The 22,715-nt window shown below is 38.9% G+C and overlaps 1 protein-coding gene across 1 annotated transcript; it reads left to right on the forward strand.

Annotated features, from left to right (window-relative positions):
• The first annotated feature begins 901 nt into the window (after window positions 1-901).
• c1qtnf2 (C1q and TNF related 2) lies at window positions 902-21,505 on the forward strand. Its single transcript, XM_069898873.1, has 3 exons — window positions 902-1,172; window positions 19,143-19,391; window positions 20,258-21,505. The coding sequence occupies exons 2-3, from the start codon at window positions 19,148-19,150 to the stop codon at window positions 20,887-20,889; spliced, it is 876 nt and encodes a 291-aa protein (XP_069754974.1). The 5' UTR covers window positions 902-1,172; window positions 19,143-19,147; the 3' UTR covers window positions 20,890-21,505.
• The last annotated feature ends 1,210 nt before the right edge of the window (window positions 21,506-22,715 follow it).

A 22,715-nucleotide genomic window follows, 5' to 3' on the forward strand; every position in this document is an offset into this window, starting at 1 on the left:
GAGAACCAGTAGCAACAAAATAGAACAATTCCTTAAAGGTGCTGCAAGGCAGGCAGCAAGTTAGCTGGTTTGAAAATGTGATGCAGTCCTTTGTAACTCTTAAGAAATCTTTCCATCTATTCCTGATTTTTAGTAGCACGTCCACAGAAGCGCATAGATGGCTAATTATTTAATCTTTTGCTGTTTAACATGGAGGAGAGAGTTGTCACAAGTAATGACAATATCCATTTTTTAAATAAAAATATTCAATGTAAGGATAATCAACTTTCCAGTATCAATAAATTAATATTTAAACATGCTGTATGTTGGAAATTATGTTGCTTTAAATAATTCTAATCTCCAGCTTCATTTTACAGAATGAAATAGTTGTAATGGCCCAAAATCGATTCCTCTGACCTCGTCTTCGTGCTGCCGTCACACTTCCCCTTCACTGCATATGTGCCAGCCGGCACTATGTAGGGCCCCACAATACCTTAATCTGGCATTGAGCAGAGGGCAGTGCTGCTGCGACTCACATCCCACCTGTTTTGCCCTGGAAAACAGGACCCCCTACGTAAAAGGGCTCGGCAGCGTAAACGCTGAATCCACCTTTCAGCTTTCTCTTTTGGGTAATAAGGCGGCTTCACCATGTAAAAAAGGCTAGAGTTTAAAACTTTTTAATCTGGGTGTTTCAGATCAAAGCTAAAGAAGAAAAATGTGAATCCAGGAATAAAATCTACAAATTCATCTGGAGTGAACTGTCAAATCAACTTCATGCAGCAGATGTAAACCAACTCTTTCTGACCAGTGCTAACATGTGCCGTCTTATTCTTAATGCAGTCAACGTTTCCAACTACTGTACATGTGACATAAGTGGGAGGTTTTCCAATTCATTACGTTGTGGGAAAAGAATGTACTGGAAAGAGGAAGAGAGAAGGGGATAGACCAAAAAGCTCTTTTGAGTTGGAAAGGGGTTTAGGAAGAAAGTGCATGTCTCTGATCTGTGTTGATGTGTTCTGTTTTTGAAGGATTAACACAAAGAAAATAGTGTTTGAAAACAATTGCCATATGACAACAAAAAAAGAACAAAGTGCTTTCTTGACCACATGTTTGAAACAGCTTTTTGTACGTACTAGCTGAGTTACTCACTTTAAACATCGCTGGAACTACACCGACCACACAACTGTAAACTGGTGAGTTTGTTTGCATGTTTTTATCTTAAACTTTTGTTCATATCTCTGCCAGACATCCAGGTCTAGCTAATATTAGAAATAGATTGTTACCCATGTTAACCTCTGGAGGAAACATCTGGTACATCAGGTGATTTGTGATTATTTCTCTGTCATTATTTTTTAATTGTTATGATTAAAAGTTTTAAGAAATGTTTTAAGTTATCAATGTTTTGGCTCATTAGCTTTGCTTACAGCATAGAAAGAATTGACTGTAGTTGATATCAATGTAAAATTTTGCTGCAACTTTGAACAAGCTGCCATTAATATTTTGGCAGTGTGTCACATCTGATAAAATATCAGCAGTTAGAATTAAAAACTGAAAAGCCAAGACCACCTTACGAGACTAATCCCTGACTTGAGTCTCAGTTTTTTCTTTTCTCAGATTTGTCTGTGCAGTTTTGGTCACATGCCCATAGGCAAGCTATCAATAAGAATGAAAAAGTGCAGAGAAAGTGTGCAAGGACATTGCCATGACTTGAAGAGCTGGGTTAAAGGTTCAACAATAGGTTAGGACTTTATTCCATGGAGCATTGGAGAATGAGGGGAGATTTGATGGAGGTAATCAAAATTATGAGGGTATAGATAGAGTAAATGCAAACATACTTTTCCCACTGAGGTTGGGTGAGAAGAAACAGGGGACATGGTGTAAGGGTGAACATAGAACACTATAGCACAGTAAAGGCCCTTCGGCCCTCAATATTGTGTGAACCCAAATATCCCTAGTACTAAACCCACCCTACCCCTTAATCCTCTATATATTCTTCATCCACGTGTCTGACTAAGAGTTTTTTAAATGCCCCTAATGTTTCAGCCTCCACCACCATCCCAGGCAAGGCATTCCAGGCACTCACAACTCTCCGTGTTTAAAATATTTTTACCCCTGATGTCTCCTCTAACTTACCTCCCCTAACTTTGTGCATATGTCCTCTAGTGTTTGCTGATCTTGCCCTGGGAAACAGGTGCTGAATGTCCACCCTATCTCTGCTTCTCATAATCTTGTAGACCTCTATCAAATCTCCTTTCATTTTTCAACACTCCAAAGAGAAAAGTCCCAGCTCTGCCAACCTTGCCTCATAAAACTTGTTTTCCAATCCAGGCCACATCCTGGTAAATCTCCTTTGCACTCTCTCCATAGCTTCCACATCCTTCCTATGAGGTGGCCGCATATTCCACATGTGGTCTCACCAGAGATTTGTAGAGTTGCAACATGACCTCTCTACTCCTGAATTCAATCATCCTATTAATGAAGCCCAGCATCCCATAGGCTTTCTTAACCCTCCTATCAACCTGTGTGGCGACCTTGAGGGTCAAAATATTTAAGGACAATATTTGGGGGAACTTCTTTGCTCAGAGGGTGCATAAGAGTGTGGAATGAGTTGCAAGTGGTGGTGGTGAATGCATGTTCAATTTTGACATTTGAGTCAATTGGATAGGTGCATGAATGGGAAGAGTATGGAGGGGTGTAATTAAGTGATGGTTGATGGGACTAGTTTAGCAAGGATGAGATGGGCCAAAGGGCCTTTTTTGTGCTGTAGTGTTCTGTGGTTCTTTGCACTGTTGCTGTAAAATATCTCTAACATTCTTAATTATGCATTTTTCACAATGTTTCGGTATAAATGTGGCATGTTAAGGTACAATTTGAGGCAGAAACGTGTTATGGACAATTGTAAAACAGAGTGAAATTTCCTTTGTTAGCCTTGAGTGAAGGGAATCCCTCTGACGGAGTATGAGAATTGGCAGTTAGTTGAAGCTGCCTCCAAATTTTGATGGGACTTTATGGTACAGAATGTAGAAGAATTTGATGTCAGTAACAGAATTCATCATGAAAGCATAGCTTAAATCACAGGACAAGATGCAAAGATTGTGGGCCATTGATTCTGAAACACGAGTTCAAATCCCAGTATATCAGCTGGGAAAATTCAATCCCATTAACTAACAATAAAAGGGATTTAAATAAAAAGAATCACCTTGAAATCTTAAAACTGACAGATTGTTGTTAAAACAAAAAATTTGGTTCATGAATGTCCAGAAGAGGAAATCTCTCAGCTTTACTTGGTTTGGCCTAACACGGTATGTGATTCCGGCTGCATCAATTATGATTAAACTCTTGACTGATTTCTTAGTTCATGGATAATTAGAGAGTGAAAATAAACCCTGGTGTCACCAGTGATAGGCTCAAAAGTTCATTACAAAAAGATAAAATGCAAATAATAAACTTGTGTTTTTAGATTTAATCTGTGGTTTTTCTGTCACACTTTTGTTGGATAATTGTGTTAATCAAGAAAGTCTGGTCTGGGGCTGAGTGCAATAGACAAACATGCTGGAGAAACTCATCAGGTCATGAAGCAATCATAGGAAGTAAAGAGTAACCAATCGTTCAGGCCTGCTCCCTTCTCAGATATTAACAAAGGGCTATACAGGGAGTCCCTGAGTTACGAACAAGATCCGTCCCTACGTCTGTCTTTAAGTCGAATTTGTAGTTAAGTTGGAACAGGTACATAAAGTTCTTGTTTAGCGTCAGTTAGTCAAATGTTTGTCTTAATTCTGTAAAAGCAAATTAAAGAAACAGTTCTTAAAACAGTTTAGATTAGAAAAAAGATCATGATTAAAAGTTAACACTTACTCTCGTTCCATTAATATCTACCGGAAGGGGCATTCATGAGGTAACATGATGTGCATGCATGAATTGGGGGCCCAATTTGTTCATAAGTACGAGTTGTCCATAATTTGGAAATTCGTTACCCATGGACTCCTTGTACCTAAAAAAAATGGCAGTGCACGAAGTTGCAGTGGTCACTTCAGCCCCATACAACGGTGAAATCTCCTGCCTATTATGTATTGTGTATGATCATGTAACCCTAGACAAACTAAGAAATACAAAGCAGATTTACAAACAAGAGGATCAGATTGATAAGTTACTGATCAGTTTTAACTTACTGACTGAAGGGAGCCAACTGCAGCAATCCAGGGAGTGGATCGCTGGAGATGTGTGGGTGACCATCGGAAGCACTATGCAAGAAGACAGAGCATTGCAAGTGGATCAGTGTTGGGGTTAGCCTGTGAGTTAAACATGTGGTCCTGACAAGCTCTTTTGCAAATGCAAGATCACTGGAGAAGAAAATGGATGACCTGAGGCTGCATCGGAACCAGAAAGAACTGTAGGGCTGCTGTGCTCTGGTGATTACAAAAACATGGCTCCAGGACTCCATTGCAGATTTAGCAATCCAGCTGGATGGCCTTATCTCCTTCAGGGCAGACAGAGACACATCTGCTTCTGGCAAGAATTTAGGAAGGGGACTGTGCAGTGAGAACTGGTGCTTAAATATCTCTTTTGTAAAACCTTCTGCTCTGCAGAGATAGTGTGCCAGATGGTGAAAGGCAGACCTTGCTACCTGCCCAGGGAATTCACAGCCATGCTGATTGCCGCAGTTTATTATCTGCCTTCAGCAAAGAGGATGCAGCAATGAAGGCGCTTTATGGTGCCATCTGTGAAACCCAGACATCCAACCCTGATGGTGCCATAATTGTAGCTGGCGATTTCAACCATGCCAACCTGAAAACAGACTTAACGTGGTTTAAACACCATGTCCACTTTGCCACCAAAGGAAAGAGCACCCGAGACCAGTGGTTCTCAACTTTTTTCTTTCCACTCACAGAACGCTTAAAGTAATCCCTATGCCATTGGTGCTCTGTGATCAGTAAGGGATTGCTTAAAGTGGTCTATGAGTGGGAAGGGAAGGTTGAGAATCACTTCTCTAGACCCAATTGTTACTGAAATATTTTGCTTGGGAAAAATTGTCATTGGCCCATTTCCTTTGGAGTTATGAAACTGTGCACATAACGAGTCAATTAGGTACAATTAAAACAGTGGTTTTCAAACCTTTTTCTTTCCTATGCCTTACCTATGGCATAGAGAATACTTAAAGTGGTATGTGAGTGGAAAGAAAATGGTTGAGAACCACTGCCCTAGACTGAGTGTACACGCTGGTGCGTACAAGGCTGACCTTTACTCCCACTTTGCTATTTGGATCATATATCTGTCCTGCTAGCTCCAACATACAGACCTTGGCAAAATGAACAAAGCTTGTTTCCAGGGAGATCAGGATGTGGCGGGTGAGGGGACTGGGGGGAAGAACCATAGCAGCGCTACAGTACTGCTTTGAGACTACAAATTAGAGTGGTTTCAGGGAGGCAGCCACCTACAACAGTCATGTAAATATTGAGGAGTGCACAAGCTTAGTGACTGGCTACATTAGAATGTGCATCGAGGATGGCCTCGAGATCAAATGCTGAACAACCAGGGGTAATTAGAAACCATGGTTGAACTCAGGGGTCCCTGCACTTCTCGGAGCTTATGATGCTGACTTTAGGAGAGGAGATGAGATGGCACTGATATCAGTCTGGGCTGAACTCTCCCGTACAATGCAGAAGGAAAAGCATGGGTACTCATAGAAGATCCATGGTCAGCTGTGCCACACCGGCAACATGAGCCGCATGTGGTAAGGGATCAAAACTATAGCAGACCACAAGACAACCTTGCATTCAAAGACAACAACATCTCCTTTCTGGACAGACTAAACATCTTCTATGCACAATTTAATGAGAAGAACAGGCTGACACCAAAGAAAGCTCTGTGTCTCTCGAATAAGGAGAACCTGATCCAAGGTGAGCCCACACAAGGCAGCGGGACCAGAAAACATACCTGATCAGGTATTGAAGGACTTTGCAGACCAACTGATGGAGGTCCTTATGAACATCTCCAACACCTCACTGCAGCAGTCCATCGTCCCTGTGGGTTTCAGGACAGCCACCATTATCCTGGTACCAATCAGGTCAACAGTAACAGGGCTCTCTGACTATCTCCCAGTGGCACTGACCTCCACCATTATGAAATTCTTCGAGTGTGTAACATGACTGATTTCGCTTAGAGACAAGTGAGGAGTACAACATGCTTTTAATAGCTTACAATCAATGGCTGGTAGATACCATAGTCCTTAGGTGAATCTGAGATAAGGCGGGAAAACCAGAGTTTATATTGGGGTAGGTGAGGATGGAGCCAAGGGAGGAGCCAGCCATCAGAACAACTCACAGACAGTGAATTTCAGTTCACTGCATCACCCCTTCCTTCAGAAGAGAACCTGTGGGTGAAAAGCAGAGACCATTCATTCAAAAAAATAATAGTTTACAAATATTTACATTGAATCTGTCAGGAGGCCTAATTATTCTGGTTGAGCACCTCAGTACTAGAGAACTTTGGGCTTACTGAACTTCCTGGATCCCCTGTGGTGCTGAGTTACTGGGTCTCAAGGGCTCTGGCTCTGGCCGCAGAGTGATTTGCCCACTTCCCGAGCAAAGTCATCTGGAACCCTGGGGTGTGTGTTGGTAGTTCCTGGCTCGTTTGAGGCATCAGATCTTCATTTCCAGCAGATGCCAGGTCTCTGATCAAGACAGTGTCCTCTCAGCCATCAGAGTATAGGGTATGCCATGTAGGCATATGTTGGGTGGGTTTGAAGCAGGAGCACCCTCTCGATCAGGGGGCCTGTCTTGAGGCTCCTCATGTGCTTTCTCAGCAGGATTAGCCCCAGTGCCATTAGCCTAGTCAGAAGAGTGATCCCAGATGTCGATTTCCTCTGGAAAGTGAACATGAGTTCGTGAGGAGTTGTGTTGGTCACAGTACAGAGGAGCAACCTTATGGAGTGGAGTGCAGCGGGTACGACTTCTTGCTAGCGTGAGTCTGGAAGGCCTTTGGTCCAGAGAGTTAATTTCACAGCCTTCCATACCATCATGTTCTCTTTTTCAACTTGTCCATTCCCCTGGGGATTGTACCTAGTTGTCCTGTTTGAGGCAATGCCTCTCATGAGCAGATACTGGCATAGCTCTTCACTCATAAATGATGATCCCTGGTCATTATGGATATAGCTGAAATACCCGAACAGGGTGAAAATAAAGTGAAAGGGCAGTCATCTTGCTATTAAAATTCTAACGTGACTGATTGCACTCAGAGACAAGTGAAGAGTACAAACAGGCTTTTAATAGCTTACAATCAGTGGCCAGTAAATACAATAGTCCTCGGGTGAATCTGAGGTAAGGTGGGAAAACCAGGATTTATATTAGGGTAGGTGAGGTTGGAGCCAAGGGAGGAGCCAGCCATCCGAACAATACACAGACAGTGAATTCTGTCTGGTGACAGAACACATTAAAGCACACCTCCCAGACACACTGGACTCATTTTAATTCCCCTACAGATGGAGCCGTTCCACTGATGTTGCTATACCCTTTTAAAAATATTTTATTTAAGAATTTTTAAACCACATCAATGAATACATTTTCAATAAAACTTTAAAAATAATACATGTGGAATACATATATAACTCCTGTCCCTTCCTCCCTCCACTCCCCCTCCCCATCAGAATATACCCAAACAAAGAAAAGAGGAAAAACTGGAAAATGTCAAGAAAAAATGTACATCAGAAAATCTTATTATTAATAATGGAGCATGTGATTGCCAATAGATGAGGTCTTCAGAGAGTCCATTAAATTTTCAAACCAACATATTGCAAATATGGGTGCTCTATTTTCAAAAAAAAACTGATATTTATTACATAAATTATGTTATCCTCTCAAGTGGAATACAACTATGAAGTTCGGCATACAAGCTCTCCATCCCTAAATTTCTATCTGATTTCCAAGTAATGGCTATGCACTTTCTAGAAAGAGCTAAAGCAACTTGTAAAAATTCAATTTGATGCATGGTTAACCTCCATTTAGGACTCATTGCTTTAATATTACCCAACAAAAATAACAGCAGATCCTGTGGGAGCTTAACCCTTATTATTTTCTCCAAAAAAATTTCAGCTTCTAACTAAAGATTTTTTAACCTTGGGTCACTTCCAAATAGAATGCAAAAAAAAATTTAACTTCCTGTCTACATCTAAAACATAAATCTAATAACGTAGGGTTCAATTTTTAAAAAATTTTTGAGAAGTTAAATGTAATTGATGAAAAGAATTTTATTGAACCAATCTATACCTAACATTAATAATTTTCATCAAATTTTCTTTACATAATTGCATCCAACTATTCTCATCTATTTGTCTATTTAAATCAACCTCCCATCTTAATTTATGCATTCGTAATTTAGGAGCTTCCTTTGGAAGTTATTGAAGCATCACCAAAATAAACATTCACATTATCATTACAAGTCAATAGTTCTAATTCATTCTGTGTAGGTAGTATCAAACTAGTATCTAATTTATCAATCAAAAGAGCCTTAACTTGATAATAACAAAAAAAAGTGTTATTTGAGACATTACATTTATTCTTTATTCATTCAAACATAATAAATCTGCCAGTTTCAAAACAATCTTCTATTTTCTGAGTCTGGTGGTGCTAGCTCTGAGCTCTTTCCCAACGGGAGCAGATGTAAAATGCTGTGTGCAGGGGGGAAGGGGTCTCAATGATTTTGCGTGCCCTTTTCAGAAAACAATCCTGGTAGATCACATCTATTGATCTTCTCTGCCACTCTTATGGATTGACCTCCAATGTATTTCTCTGCAGCGACCATAACATACTGTGATACAGCCAGCCAGGAAGTTCTTGATTGAGCTCCTGTAGGTTGACATAATAATGGCAGTAGCCTTGCCCACTTTAATCTTCTCAGGAAGTGCAGTCGCTGTTGCACCTTCCTAGCAAGTCAGGAGATGTTGAGTGTCCACAATAGGTCACTAGTTAAATGAACTCCAAGGAACTTCGTGGTCTCCACTCTCTCCTCTACAGAGTTGTTGATGAGTGGTGGAGGGTGGTCATTCCTGGTTCTCCTGAAGTCTTTTGTCTTGTCCATGTTGAGACTCAAAGTTTGTTACTTGAGGTTGTTACAAATGATAAATAAACTTGAACTTGAATAATGCTGCGTGACCTGCTGAGTTTTTTCAGCATGTTTGTGTATTACACTTTTGTTGGATGATCATAATGCAAATGACAGGGAGAATTCTGTGCATTAAATGTTCTGCTGTAAGAAGCTTGTTTTCTTTCGTTGTGTCATTACCAAAAATTATTAAATTAATTCACCATGCAATTTATCCTGTATGTTGTGCGCATCTTTTAGTTCTGGCTGTGTCGTGAAGGGTCAGAGGAAATGTAAAGTACATAAATTATTCTAATTTGGATTTGAAGCCGCTTTAGAGAAAATGTAATGGCCAATTGCAGTAAGTTATGGCTCAAAATAATAGCAGCTTTGGAATGGTGTGAATTGTTGCAGTGAGGCATGTTATATTTGCTTGGGCAACTGTGTTTATTTAATAGAATTATTTCTGGGTATATTATGAGGACAATGCCAAGAAATAAATGGGAAAGCATGATTAAAAACCACAATTTTTTTCTGGAAAATAAGAACATGTTGGTTTTGGGAATAAGATTAAATGGGATGTTTGGAACCAATAATGTAACATATTCATCTTCATTTTAAAATCTTATAAGTAATAACAGCTCAAATCCAATTAATTCTATAGTTTGTTAATAAGGCTGCAGACTACAATGTATCCATATGTTGTCTTAAACAAAGAAATTAAAACTCGAGAGATTTTTTAAAATCAAGCACCAAGATATGACACACCATTGAAACCCATAGCTAATTGTCCATAATTCAATGTTAAACATATGAAAATAATTACAAGATTTTTATGTTTGATTAGGTCACTTGGCAATGAGGATTGCAAGGAAGAAGTTGAGCACAGGAGGAACTAATCAGCAGGACCAGGAGTGAATATTGATGGAAAAAAAACATTTAAGATCTACCCCATCTCTTTTGGCTCCATACAAAGCTAACCACTTTAATCTTCAAGAAGACCAATTTTGTCCATGACGATCCTTTTGCTCTTAATATACTTGTAAAAACCCTTAGGATTTTCCTTCACATTGTTTTCCAAAGCAAACTCGTGTCTTTCTTGATTTTGTTTCTTGAGGATTTCCTTGCATTGTTTAAACTCCTCAAGTACCTCATTTGTTCTATGTTGCCTATATCTGTTATACACCACTCTCTTCTTCCAAACTGGATCCCCAATATCCCTTGGAAACCAAGGTTCCTTATGCCTTCTAACCTTGTCTTTGATCCTGTCAGGAACATACAAACTTTGTACTTTCAAAATTTCTTCTTTGAAGGTCCTCAACTTATCTCGCACATCATTGTCGAAAAACAATTGATCCCAATTCACGCATTCTAGCTCCTTTCTCTTTTCCACAAAATTGGCCTTTCTCCAATTTACAATCTCTAGCCTGAGGCCCAGACATATCCTTCTCTAAAATTAATTTGAAACTAATAGGCATCATGATCACTGGACCCAAAAATGTTCCCCTACACATACCTCTATCACCTGTCCTCTTACGTTCCCTAATAGGAGATCCAGTATGGCACTCTCTCTTATTGGTACCTCTATACATTGATTTAGAAAACTTCTGTAAACACATTTGACAAACTCCAAGCCATCCATCCCTTTTAGAGTATGGGAGTCCCAGTCAATGTGTGGAAAGTTAAAAATCTTCTACTATTACAACCTTATATTTCTGGCAGCTGTCTACTATCTCTACAGATTTGCTCCTCCAATTCTCACTCACCATTGGGTGGTCTACAATACAACCCCATGAGTGTGGTCATACCTTTTCCGTTCCTCAGCTCTAACCATATTGCCTCAGTAGACGTGACCTCAGGTCTACCCTGCCTGAACACAGTGGTGATATTTTCCCTGACGCCACTCCTCCCCCTTTCACCCCCACCACCACCGACCCCCCCCCCCCGAGCTCAATTGCGTAAGATCATAATATGGGGAGAATGCAATAAAATGGGGTTGAGAGGAAAAATAAATGTGCCATGATTCAAATGGCAAAGTAAACTCAGTGGATTGAATGGCTATTTTCTGCTCCTATGGCTATGATCTCATAACTTGCATTCCATGCTATGTCCTCTATTTAAAAGAATGACCAACCTTCTGCATGAGACCTTATCAAAGTATTCTGAAAATCCATTGATTTTACATAATTCATTCTATTAGAAACATCCTTAAAAAAACTACAATAAATGATTCCCTCACTGTTTTCTTCCATGGTAATACGATTGATTGGAGTAAATTAATTTTCCGCATTGATATCACATTATTTATTATGGATTCTAGTAATTGTCCAACTAACCACAGATTATTAGCTCCTAGTTTACCCCTTCCCTCCTATGTTAAATTCTGGGGTCACATTAGCTACTTTCCCTGCAGGAAATCTTCCAGGATCTAGGAAAGATGAGCATCTCCTTCAAAGTTGAGAGATATAGATAGTTTATTGGTGTTCACACTCATCTACTTCTCAAGTTGTATTTTTTACATATTTACACTGGACCATTGGTCCTCAACTATTTCTGAGAGAATGTATTTTTCTATGAAGACAGACAGAATGTATCTGGTTGTATCTTATCTCCATTTCTTTATTTCCCATTATAAGTTCTGTCTTTTTTTTGTCTGTAAGGTTCTCATGGCTCCTTCCCAATATTCTAACTAGTAACTACTGGTAAACCCATGCAACTCTGAATCGCTAGCACCTCATTCTCTCTTACTCACTTCTGGCCGATGGGCCTGATATTCAGGCAGAGGATTGTCGATGGCTACTTGCTGCCCTAGCCCACAGAGGCGTCACATACAAGTTTTAGCATATGATTGGCAGTAGAATGCACCAAAAAGGACTCAATCCTGAGACTTTTCTTACACGTCACATATCCTTTGCTGATCTTTCCCCCAGAGTCATGTTTAATTTCTGAATATAAACAAAAATGGAGTCAAATCTGTAGCAAGGTCGGGTATAAATCTAATGCCATGTTAGTTCATCCCAAGATATGAGCAGAAATATTACATTGTTTTCCAGCTCTGGTGACAACCTGTGATCCCTTTTAACTGGCTGCAGGACATTTTCCTAAACTCACAAGCCAAAATAAGTCACTTCTTTCTCCTCGAGACATGTTTGCTTTTTTTTAAAAGATTGGTTCTATATTAATTTCCTCAGGTATCAACAGATTTTCCTTATTTTCCATGTCACTTGCAGTTAGTATGTCATCTTTATGAGGCTATGCCCTGTATAGTAATTACTTCTCCACGTTGATGTTAGTTTTCAATTTGAGTTGGTCTTCTTGCTCCTGTCATCAATATCAAGCTGTGTAATGGCATGAAACAGGTCTAATGTGGTAAAGTTCTGCAGATAAATCGAGACTTCAGTAGGGGTTATTGTCAGTTATCCACTGCGCTATTAATGTTCAAAGTTCAGATTTATTGCCAGAGAATACACATGACATCACATGCAACCCTGAGATTCTTTTTTCTGCAGGCCAGGCAGATTTTGTAAATTACTGGTAACTCTAAACTGTCCTCGAGAAGAAAAAAAATACATGTATAAAAGAAAGAAATGTAAACATCTCTGCAAATACAGAAATATGAATATTCAATAATAAATAATGAGAAAAGTAAGAGATGTTAAATGAGGTTCCGAAAAAATCTGTTGTTCAGGAATCTGATGATTGAGGGATAGCAGCTATTCCTGAACCTGGAGGTACAAGTCCTGTGGCACCTGTACCTCATTCTGATGAAGCAGCAATGACTGAGTATGTTTTGGGTGGTGTGGACCATGCTGCTCTTCAATACAAAGTTCCATGTAGATGTTCTCAAAAGTGGGGAGAGTTTTGCCTGTGATGTACTGGGATGTGTCCACTACCTTTTGCAGGGCTTGCCTCTCATACAATTCTATTAGAAGTCATTTTATAATCTGAATGGTCTGTCTTACTGAGATACCACTACCATTGGAATTACCCAATCATTCTGTGGCACCGTCACCAATATATTGTGTTACTCCAATGGGTTTAGTTTTTCTCAACATGAGAATTCAATGCATATATAACACGTCTTTATCTACAATTGATCAGTTTTGGGTCAGAAACCTTCATCAAGACTAAGTTCATCTAGTCTATTGCTTTTTATGTCATTTGATTTAATATGTGTTTGAGCCTGGTTCTTTTTAATACATGATTGCTCTGTGCTGGCAAAATTCTTTCATATTTTCTGACATCATTTATATAGATGTTGCTCCTCTATAAGTCCATTCAAATTCTCGACCTTGGTCCTGATTTCAAAACTTCAAGTATAAATGGATACAACTATTGTGCAATTTGGAGGGTTCATTAAAGAATTCAGAAGCAGAAATTCTATTTCTTGGTCCCTGAGGGAAAAAAATAATAACGTTGCATTTGCTTCCCTTATCCCTGCACCCTAGAACTTAACTGTAGGTGGGTTTGCATGGCTTTCATTCCCAGTCTGACCAACAAGCCAGTGTCCATTTGGCACTCAGATCTCTCTGCTTAATTACTATTGAAACCTAAAACCAAGTTATAATACATCTTGATTGCAGTTTCCCACTTGGAGAGCATGCAACTTATGCTCGGGGCCTGGAGAACATTTGGGTTTCACTTTTGCAAGTTATGAGAGGTGTCATTCTCACCCTGATTTGTTTGGTCTGTATGTCTTGTACCGATTACTAACAGGTTTTACATGTGGATGTTTAGCATCTGCTGCTTAAAGTTGGAACTGCTGTTAATTAAACGTGATTTATCCCAGGTGATTGTGTTTACGTTAATAAGGAATTTCCTTAAATATCGCCATCACTGCCAAATTTCTTGAGGGTTGTGTCAGCAGTAATTTGGAATTGTTGCAATCTAGTTTTCAGTAAATCACTAATCTGAATATGCACTCTTGAAGCCGTTCTCTAGTATTCTCTGTCCCACTCCCAACTCCAATAGCCCTTCCTTTAAACTCTGCCTTGAAACACATGCACCTCTGTGTATTTGAAGATTAATTGTACATGATACAAGTTGATTTCATGGATATGGTGACCTCACACTTCAAAACAAATTATACTTTATGTATCAGAGTAGACAGGAAGCTTTGTCAGACTATTGGGTTATACACAAGATGTTCACATACCCGACCTTTACATCATTGTAAATAGTGAGGGGTGGGAATCCCAAACTTACTACTACTTGTCCCTAATCCTCGTCCCTAACCAGGGAGGTTCAGAGATTAATTGTAGTATACCAAATGATTATGGATGAATTCAACTAATGTTGCATAGACTGTGAATGCAATCTGCAGCCCAAATGTTTTCACCCAACAATCCTTTCAAGGTGGTTGTTATTTAAAGGCATATTTCAGGCAAAGTGTTCCATGGGTAACTGCACTAAATGTCTATAATAGATATACAGCTTCAAAGAGGGAAATACCTGTAATATCTTTTATTCTAGGATCTGATGAATCCCTATTTTATTGACTCCACTGCAGCAATTTTGATTTTGTATAAAGGAATCCTCTCCTTGAACCCCTTTTCCCCTCTATATTCCTTAAAAGCCACAACTTTGATTATCCCATCGTTCATTAATAATGGCATTTCATTCTGTATCTCATTGTTAAAAATGTTTCTACTGTGAATGTTTTAAGCATTTAAGACCATTTGCAACTTTAAATTTCTCTCTAAATGGAAATTGAGATTGAGATTTGCTTTTCAAACTAAGTGCAGTTATAAACAGGACCAGAAACTAATGGGAAATGATTGTTGGATTCATTTTTTTATGGAGGGAATTTTTAAATTCCAAACTGCTGGGAGCAGATGGATGGGAAACAGGCCTGGATTAATCATTAAGCAAAATAAGCACGTGCTTAGGGCACTAAGGGAAGGGGGTACTACAGATTTTTTTTCCAGTGCAGCTGAACTAGGGCCCCACGAAAAGTGGGGGGGGGGGGGGTCCCCCACAATAAATTAAAAAAAGCATGTATATATATTTACAGGTTATATTTAATACAGTTGAGGAGTCTGGCCTGGAAGAAATTTGAATTTTCAATCTATTATTTCACATTCTGCACTTATTGAGTCTTAATGTCTTGTCAGTTAGACAATGGAAGGGTCGAGGGGGAACTATTGTTGGGCTGTGTTTGGGGCATCAGTTGGCTGGGATGGGAAAGAATGTGCTTGGCTAAAGTTTCTTGATGCTGTTGGACTGGCATAAACTTTGTCATTACCATAGCCACAGAGAAATGAATGGAAACTGATCCTTTGGTCCATTGAGTCCACATTAACCATCAAGCATTAATCCTACATTAAACCATTTTTATTCTCCCAACATCCCCATCAAGTCCTCTGGAATCTACCACTCACCTACCCACCAGGAGTAATTTACAGTGGCCAATGAACCTTCCAATCTGCATGTCTTTCATATGTAGGAAGACTCTGGAGCATCTGGAGGAAACACACAGTAAGAAGGCACAAACTCCACATGGACTTGACAAAAACTGTGAGGCATTTACATATTTTCAAACAGAATTAATGGAACAAGAGAAATTCAGACTTGGAACCATTCCTTCCCCGCTGCTTTTGTGGTCTTTTACGTCTGCTTGAAGATAAGTGAGCCTGGTTTAACATCTTGGCAAGACAGCACCTCTAATTGTTGCACCTATCAATCTAGGTTTTTAATGCCCAGGTTTCTGGATTGTATGCTGAATGCTCAGCCTTCTAACTTAGGTGAAAATGCTTCCAACTGGGCCTCTATTGACACCATATTTTCAGTGGTAACTTTCTAAAGGGAACTGTAAGGATACTTAAGAGAATATTTTAAAAAGTTAATTTGCATAGTGTTTTCCAAGACACAAGGTCCCTACAGCTTTTGTCTATACAGTATGTTGCTCTGAGAGAAAGTTGAAGTGGTCGATGGAAAGTGATGAATAGAAATTGTTCCCATGCTTCCTTCCCTGACAGTGGTACATGAACGTCTGCTTGTAAAATCTTTGGGACATCTTGAAGTTTTTAAATATGTCATACAAATGCTTTTTTTTTTGCATTTGTCCCATGGAACCTTAATATAAACTGAACACGACACAAGAAGAACTGAAACGAGAATTTTTTTTCCTACCATCAAATCTGTATTATACATAATTGAAGATAAATATCCTTCTAATGTGCCATCCTTCTCACATCAAAATAATGGAGCATTTTGCAACATTGGCCAATGGACAATAGGGTTTGTACAGACAAGTGCTCGATGGCTGGCTCTGACATGGTGTAACAACAGACCTGTTTCCATGGTGTATGACAGAAAATAATGAATTCAAATTAAAAATTAACACTGGTAATTTTACATAAAATAAATAAATTGACAAGTATAAATGAGTATTAACTCTTCAACAACAGATCCCAACTCTGTTCTTAAACAGTGAAATCAAAAAGAATGTTGGCTTACCATTGAGATGTGTCCTTGTTGATAGGGGCCATGAGAATTGAATTGAATTTGGGGAACAATTCTTATGTGGCCCTTCTTGCCTAAACTTCACTGTGGAATAAATAGTAATGTTTACTTTAAAAGAAGCAATTTTTGAAGTCGCTGGAAGAAACAACAAATTCAAACCAACTTGGATGTAATCAGAGAAAGTCATGCATTAAAAATAGTTACCTTAAAAATGTAGCCTCTGTGATAGTACAGATTCTATCACCAATGTGTATAAGTACATATGTACAGATGGTAGTGTAGGATGACTGTGATTGGCTGAGAGTGTAGCCACACCTACTGGCAGGTCTTAAAGGATTGCTCCTAGCCAGACCAGGTCATTCTGGACTGGTCGACCTACTTGTGATATGCTCCAGTCTTTTAGTTAATAAAAGCCTTGATTTGGATCAACAAGTCTTTGGTTCTTTCGACACGCATTACAGCCTCATTAGATACTAAATGTAAGGTGTTGGACCTGTTTCTTGGCTTTCAGAAATATATACATTTAATAGGATCCCTTAGGGTTAACATAAAAGCTTCTGTGGCCCTCATCAATAATTCTACTGATTTGTAAATTGTTACATCCTGTATTTTCAGAAAAATGGTCTGATGTTATCATAATTTAAGGCAAAATACTTTTTAAATAATGCCACTGTGAGTGTACTCCATTACAGAGTCATCCATTTTATATCCTCTCAGAATATCAGGCATGAAGACATCTAAACATGGGAAAAAAATGGATGCAATAAACTGGCCATATGAGTAAAGCCACTCTGGGAACCATGTACAGACTCAAGCTCTTATGTTTGGATTTCCTCCTTTTGTGACATCTTGCCTATGAGACCACTCTTTATATGTACATCTAAAACAATGGGTAAATGTCCACATCCACTGGACATCAGTTGGTTGAATTGAAATCTTTCCACTGAAGCAAAATAGATCTTCCAGCCATAAGTGTTGTGAATGCCACAACATGGTGATCGGATGACGACAGATGAGTATCTTCCATCACCATTCCAAATAATGCCGTAATTGGATATGGCTGTAAACTTAACCTTCCTTAAGTTTCTATATGCCTCCATCGCTTCTTCAGAATTGCTCTTTTTTCTTTTCCAATCGTTTTATTAATTTTAACCATACAAAAAAAGAAACATAATATATAGAATGCGAGGTTATGGATTATAAATCAAACAGATATACATTATAAACAAACTGTAATTGATTCCCTACAGCTCTATTGTTCAAATAATAAAAACTGTAGGAAAGATCTATAATTTATACTAACAATCTAATCCTGAACTAAATAATGTAGCTTGACCCCATAACTTAATGGTAGAAATTAGAATTTGGGGTGCCTTAAAACAATAAAATTCATTAATAAACAAGAAAATGTTCCGTAACATAAATAAAAAGTTGACTTGAATGGAAAAACAATAATAAAACATATTGTATTAAAGCAGGTTTAAAAAGCATGAAAAAAAAATCATAAATGGGTGCTACATTCTATCAAGCAATCAGTTGTAGCACATTTGATCTTCTCTAAACTTAAACAACCTAAAGTTTGGCACATCCACTGGACATCAGTTGGTAGAATTGAAATCTTTCCACTGAAGCAAAATAGATCTTCCAGCCATAAGTGTTGTGAATGCCACAACATGGTGATCGGATGACGACAGATGAGAGTATCTTCCATCACCATTCCAAATAATGCCGTAATTGGATATGGCTGTAAATTAAAATTGTAGATAAAGTGTTAAAAATTTCTTTCCAATAAGATTCCAATCCTGGACAAAATAAAAATAAGTGGAAATAACGATGCCACCCCGTTGTTACACCTGTCACAATGGGGGTTGACACTGGAAATATTTGTGCCAATTTATCTTTAGATAAGTGTACCCTATGTGCAACCTTAAATTGGATGAATGAATGGCGGATTCAGGTTGAGGATGTATTAACAAGTTTAAAAATCCGTTCCCACAAATCATCAGAAATAGTTAATTGTAAATCCTGTTTCCATGCTCTTTTACTCTTATCAATTGGGACCTGATGTAATTTCAATATAATATCATAAAACTGAGAAATTAAGCCCTTCTGGGAAGGATGCAAGAGAAAAATTAATTGACAACATCTACTTTCTGAGCATGAGGAAAAGTTATTATTTGGGTATACAAAAATTCCTAATCTGCAAATACTTAAAAAATTGGGAACTTGAAGATTGAATTTAATAGATAGATGCTCAAAAGACATGAGACAATCTATACCTTTCTCAAATTGCTCTTTCAAATTGTATCCAGTGGCTTTCAACAATATTAGCGGTTCTGCTTGATTTCCTTTCTCTTCCAATGGCCACAACATGACTTGGCGAAGGTCAGTTTCAACTGCTCTGTTGCACTCAGGACAAAAATCAACTTATTTTCAAATGATTGTGTAGGTTTTTAAAAAATCTACATATATATAATTTCAGAAACAGCCTATTTCACATTTGGCAACTGTACATTTTTGAACTAAGAAATTTTTACATAGTTAGGAAATGTTTGTGGATTTTGGGATCACTGAAAAGCTGCTAAGGGCAATACATAATAAGCGATGTTTACTTTCCTTCCTAGATTTGATGATGCTCTGGCTGGTCCTACTTGCATGCTCCACAACCTATGTTGCCAATCAACTCCCCACGCATTGGAAGTCATTCATTACAATTCATCCCTCCCAGCTTATTTGCAGTGCACCTGGCCTTCCAGGAGTTCGTGGGCCTCCAGGTTATCCTGGAACTGCTGGCCCTGTTGGAAGAATAGGAGTTCCTGGAAAAGATGGCATGGATGGAAAAGATGGTCAAAAGGGAGAAAAGGGAGAAGAAGGTAAAATAGTTGCATTCTTTCCAGCATCATTCATCAGAATTGAGAACACTGGTTGTCAAAAACAGTTAGCTTGATACATTCAGTGAGCACTGTTACAAAGTGAACATGGATAGTACAACCCTTTTATAAATATGTATTAAATATACTCGTCTTTTACACTTCCAAGTAGTTATGTGCGCCTGTGCACACACACACACACACACACACACACACACACATGCACATGCGCGCACACAACTATGGTGAGGTTTCTGGTTCTATGATCATGTACTTAAATCGTAAAGATGAAGTTTGGTTGTAGACCTTCTATTCTGAACAGAATGGCTTGTTCTATGATCCTCACTGGGTAGATGGTTTCTTCACTGGTTTTATGGTTTATGTTCATCAGGACCATCTTAACGAAATTGAAGAGCAAATCTTCTAGAAAATCGACACTTTGTACCATGTACAGCAGATCTTCAAAGATGCTCCAAAAATCATTCAATCTCTTTTTTAAATATCTGCTCTGAATTTCACTCAGTGATAATAGTGTTAAATTGAATGAAATAACATCTCCAGAAGAATGTGACAAAACAACCAATACATTTTCAAAGTAAAATATTCTCTGGGTTGATGCATTGACAAGGTTATATTTAGTATCCAGTCTGGTTATCTCAAGAAAATGACCATGGTCCATAATGATATATTATGAATATAGTCATATAATAGTTACATTTTTTGGGACCAATTTTTGGGTCAAATTTGGGGGGTGGGGTTGACTTTTACACAGGCCATACTTTTGGTCATGATAGTCCCCTCAACACCAAATCTCCATAACTATAGGATTACAAATAGTGGAGAGCAATAAAACAATATTCTCTTTTTAGGTGACAGAGGAAAACCAGGAAAAAGTGGAAACCCTGGCATGAAGGGGATTCGGGGAGCTATTGGTAAAGCAGGCCCCCGAGGACCGAGGGGTCTTAGAGGAGTTCAAGGTAGTTCAGGAATTCGTGGACCAAAAGGCACCAGTGGAAACAATGGTGAGCCTGGTTTGCCTGGAACCTGCAAATGTGGCATGAATACAGCAAGATCTGCCTTCTCTGTGGCCATCACATACAGCTATCCGAAAGAACGCATGCCCATCAAATTTGACAAAGTTCTTTTAAATGAAGGAGGACACTACAATGCTTCCAATGGCAAATTTGTATGTAGTATTCCTGGCATCTACTACTTCTCCTATGATATTACTTTGGCAAATAAGCATCTTGCCATTGGGCTGGTGCACAATGGGCAATATCGTATAAAGACATTTGATGCTAACACTGGGAACTATGATGTGGCTTCTGGTTCTACGATCATGTACTTAAAACGCAAGGATGAAGTTTGGTTGCAGATATTCTATTCTGAACAGAATGGCTTGTTCCATGATCCTCATTGGGCAGATAGTTTGTTCACTGGCTTTATGGTTTATGTTGATCAAGAATATCTTAACGAAATTGAAGAAGAACAAATCTTCTAGAAAACCTACACTTTGTACTATGAAGAACAGATGTTCAAAGATGCTCCAAAAATTATTCAATCTCTTTTTTAAATATCTGCTCTTGATTTCACTCAACGATAATAATGCTTAATTGAACTAAAATAATACCAACATTAAGGTAGAGACAGAAGGATGTCTCAAGAAACCGATACATGTTCAAAGTAAAATATTCTCTGGGTTGATGCATTGACAAGGTTACATTTAGTATCCAGTCTGGTTGTCTCAGAAAAGTGACTGTGGGCCTTAATTATATTTTGCTAGTCTACCCTAGAGAATGCAAAATCAGCCACAAGGTGTAGCCTGGAACCATTTGTAGATTAGTTTGGGTCTTTGGATTTCACCTGAAAAATTGTGGTGAAATTTTTAGATTTTATATCAACTGGAAGCTTTCAAGATAATTATTTCTTGTATGATGGCCATTCTTAATTATCTTCCCAATTCAGTAAAGTATATTGTTATTTTTGCTCCTCAATGCACTGATTGTTGGCTTGCTTTGAATAGGTTCCAGTACAAATGACCCGGTTCCGGATGATGGCGGCGCAGCAGTAGCTGCAACGGCTTCTCCAAACCTGATGCTACAGTTAAGTAAGGTGCTATGCAACAATTCTTAATTGATGGACATTGGATGGTAGAGCACTGTGGAGATGTGGAGCTGTGGAAATGTGTGAACTGCGAAGTAAGATACAGACATATGGAAGAAAGCTGCAGGGCTGCGCAGCCTGGTCTGCTGTGATGTTGTGGGGACTAGGCCTCCAGACTTCGACGTCGTTCGCTTTGCAGAGGTGTGCCAGAGCAGCTGCATCATGCACCTGGCTGGAAGGATCTGGAGGTCTGTGTGTTCTGCGGTGGAAGTGTTGGAAGTTACCATGTCGAGTGCCGGCCCGGAGGTTCTGGACGCTGTGCTGTCTTGGAGAGTGGGGTCCTGCAGCGGATGGTAGGGTTGGAGAGGAGGTCGTTGAGTCTATCGCTATTGTGCCGAAGCTTACGGGCCCGTATGGACATGTGGGCTGTGTGGCGGTTCTTCACTTCAAGCTACTAGACTTTAAAATCTGTCTACGGAAATGTAACTTGTCTCCACTGTGACTGCTGTCTAGTTTTTCATCCTTTAATGTATTGTTTGCATTTTTAAAATTCACTATGTAGCTCTGTGTATGTGTGTTTAAGTTTCTTGTGGTTTGTTTTTCCTTTTGTCTGGTGTAAGAATGGCAGAGTCTTGTGTTGTCTATGTTGTTTATGTGTAACCTTGTGATGTGTAGGTATAGCATTATTGGTTGGAGGAATGTTATTTTGTTTATTACTGTGTACTGTTTTACAATCTGGTCTTAAATGATAATAAAGGTATTGTATCATAAATACAAAAAAACAATTTTAAAATCATTGATTTGGGAAGACTGGGAGGCAGGAAAGAATGGAGTGCTCAGATCTAAAACAAGGAAAAGGATAGCCACTCTTGTCTTCATGTTGCTCTCCATTTTAACTCCAATGATTTGCGAGGTCTGAAAAGGACAGCAAAAGAATGTAGTTAAGTCTGTTTTCATTATGTTGATTGTTTGGTTTTAATAGAGAAACAACCAGAGATTCCAAGTGAAGAGCAGAAGCAGGGACAGACATGGCCAATAATCTTAAACTTACTTTAGCTTATCTCACCCTCCCCCCACCCCCCCCCCCCCCCCCCCATCTTTTTAACCACTAACCTAAAGCTCTTGATTCCTAGCCAACTGGTTCAGTGAGAGTTCAACCACAGGCATAGAAGTGAAATTTAGGAAATTAAATCCCTTCTGGGCTTTTGTGACACCAGGACGTGA

This window comes from Narcine bancroftii, chromosome 9 (genome assembly GCF_036971445.1).
Source record: "Narcine bancroftii isolate sNarBan1 chromosome 9, sNarBan1.hap1, whole genome shotgun sequence".
Classification (NCBI taxonomy): Eukaryota; Metazoa; Chordata; class Chondrichthyes; order Torpediniformes; family Narcinidae; genus Narcine; species Narcine bancroftii.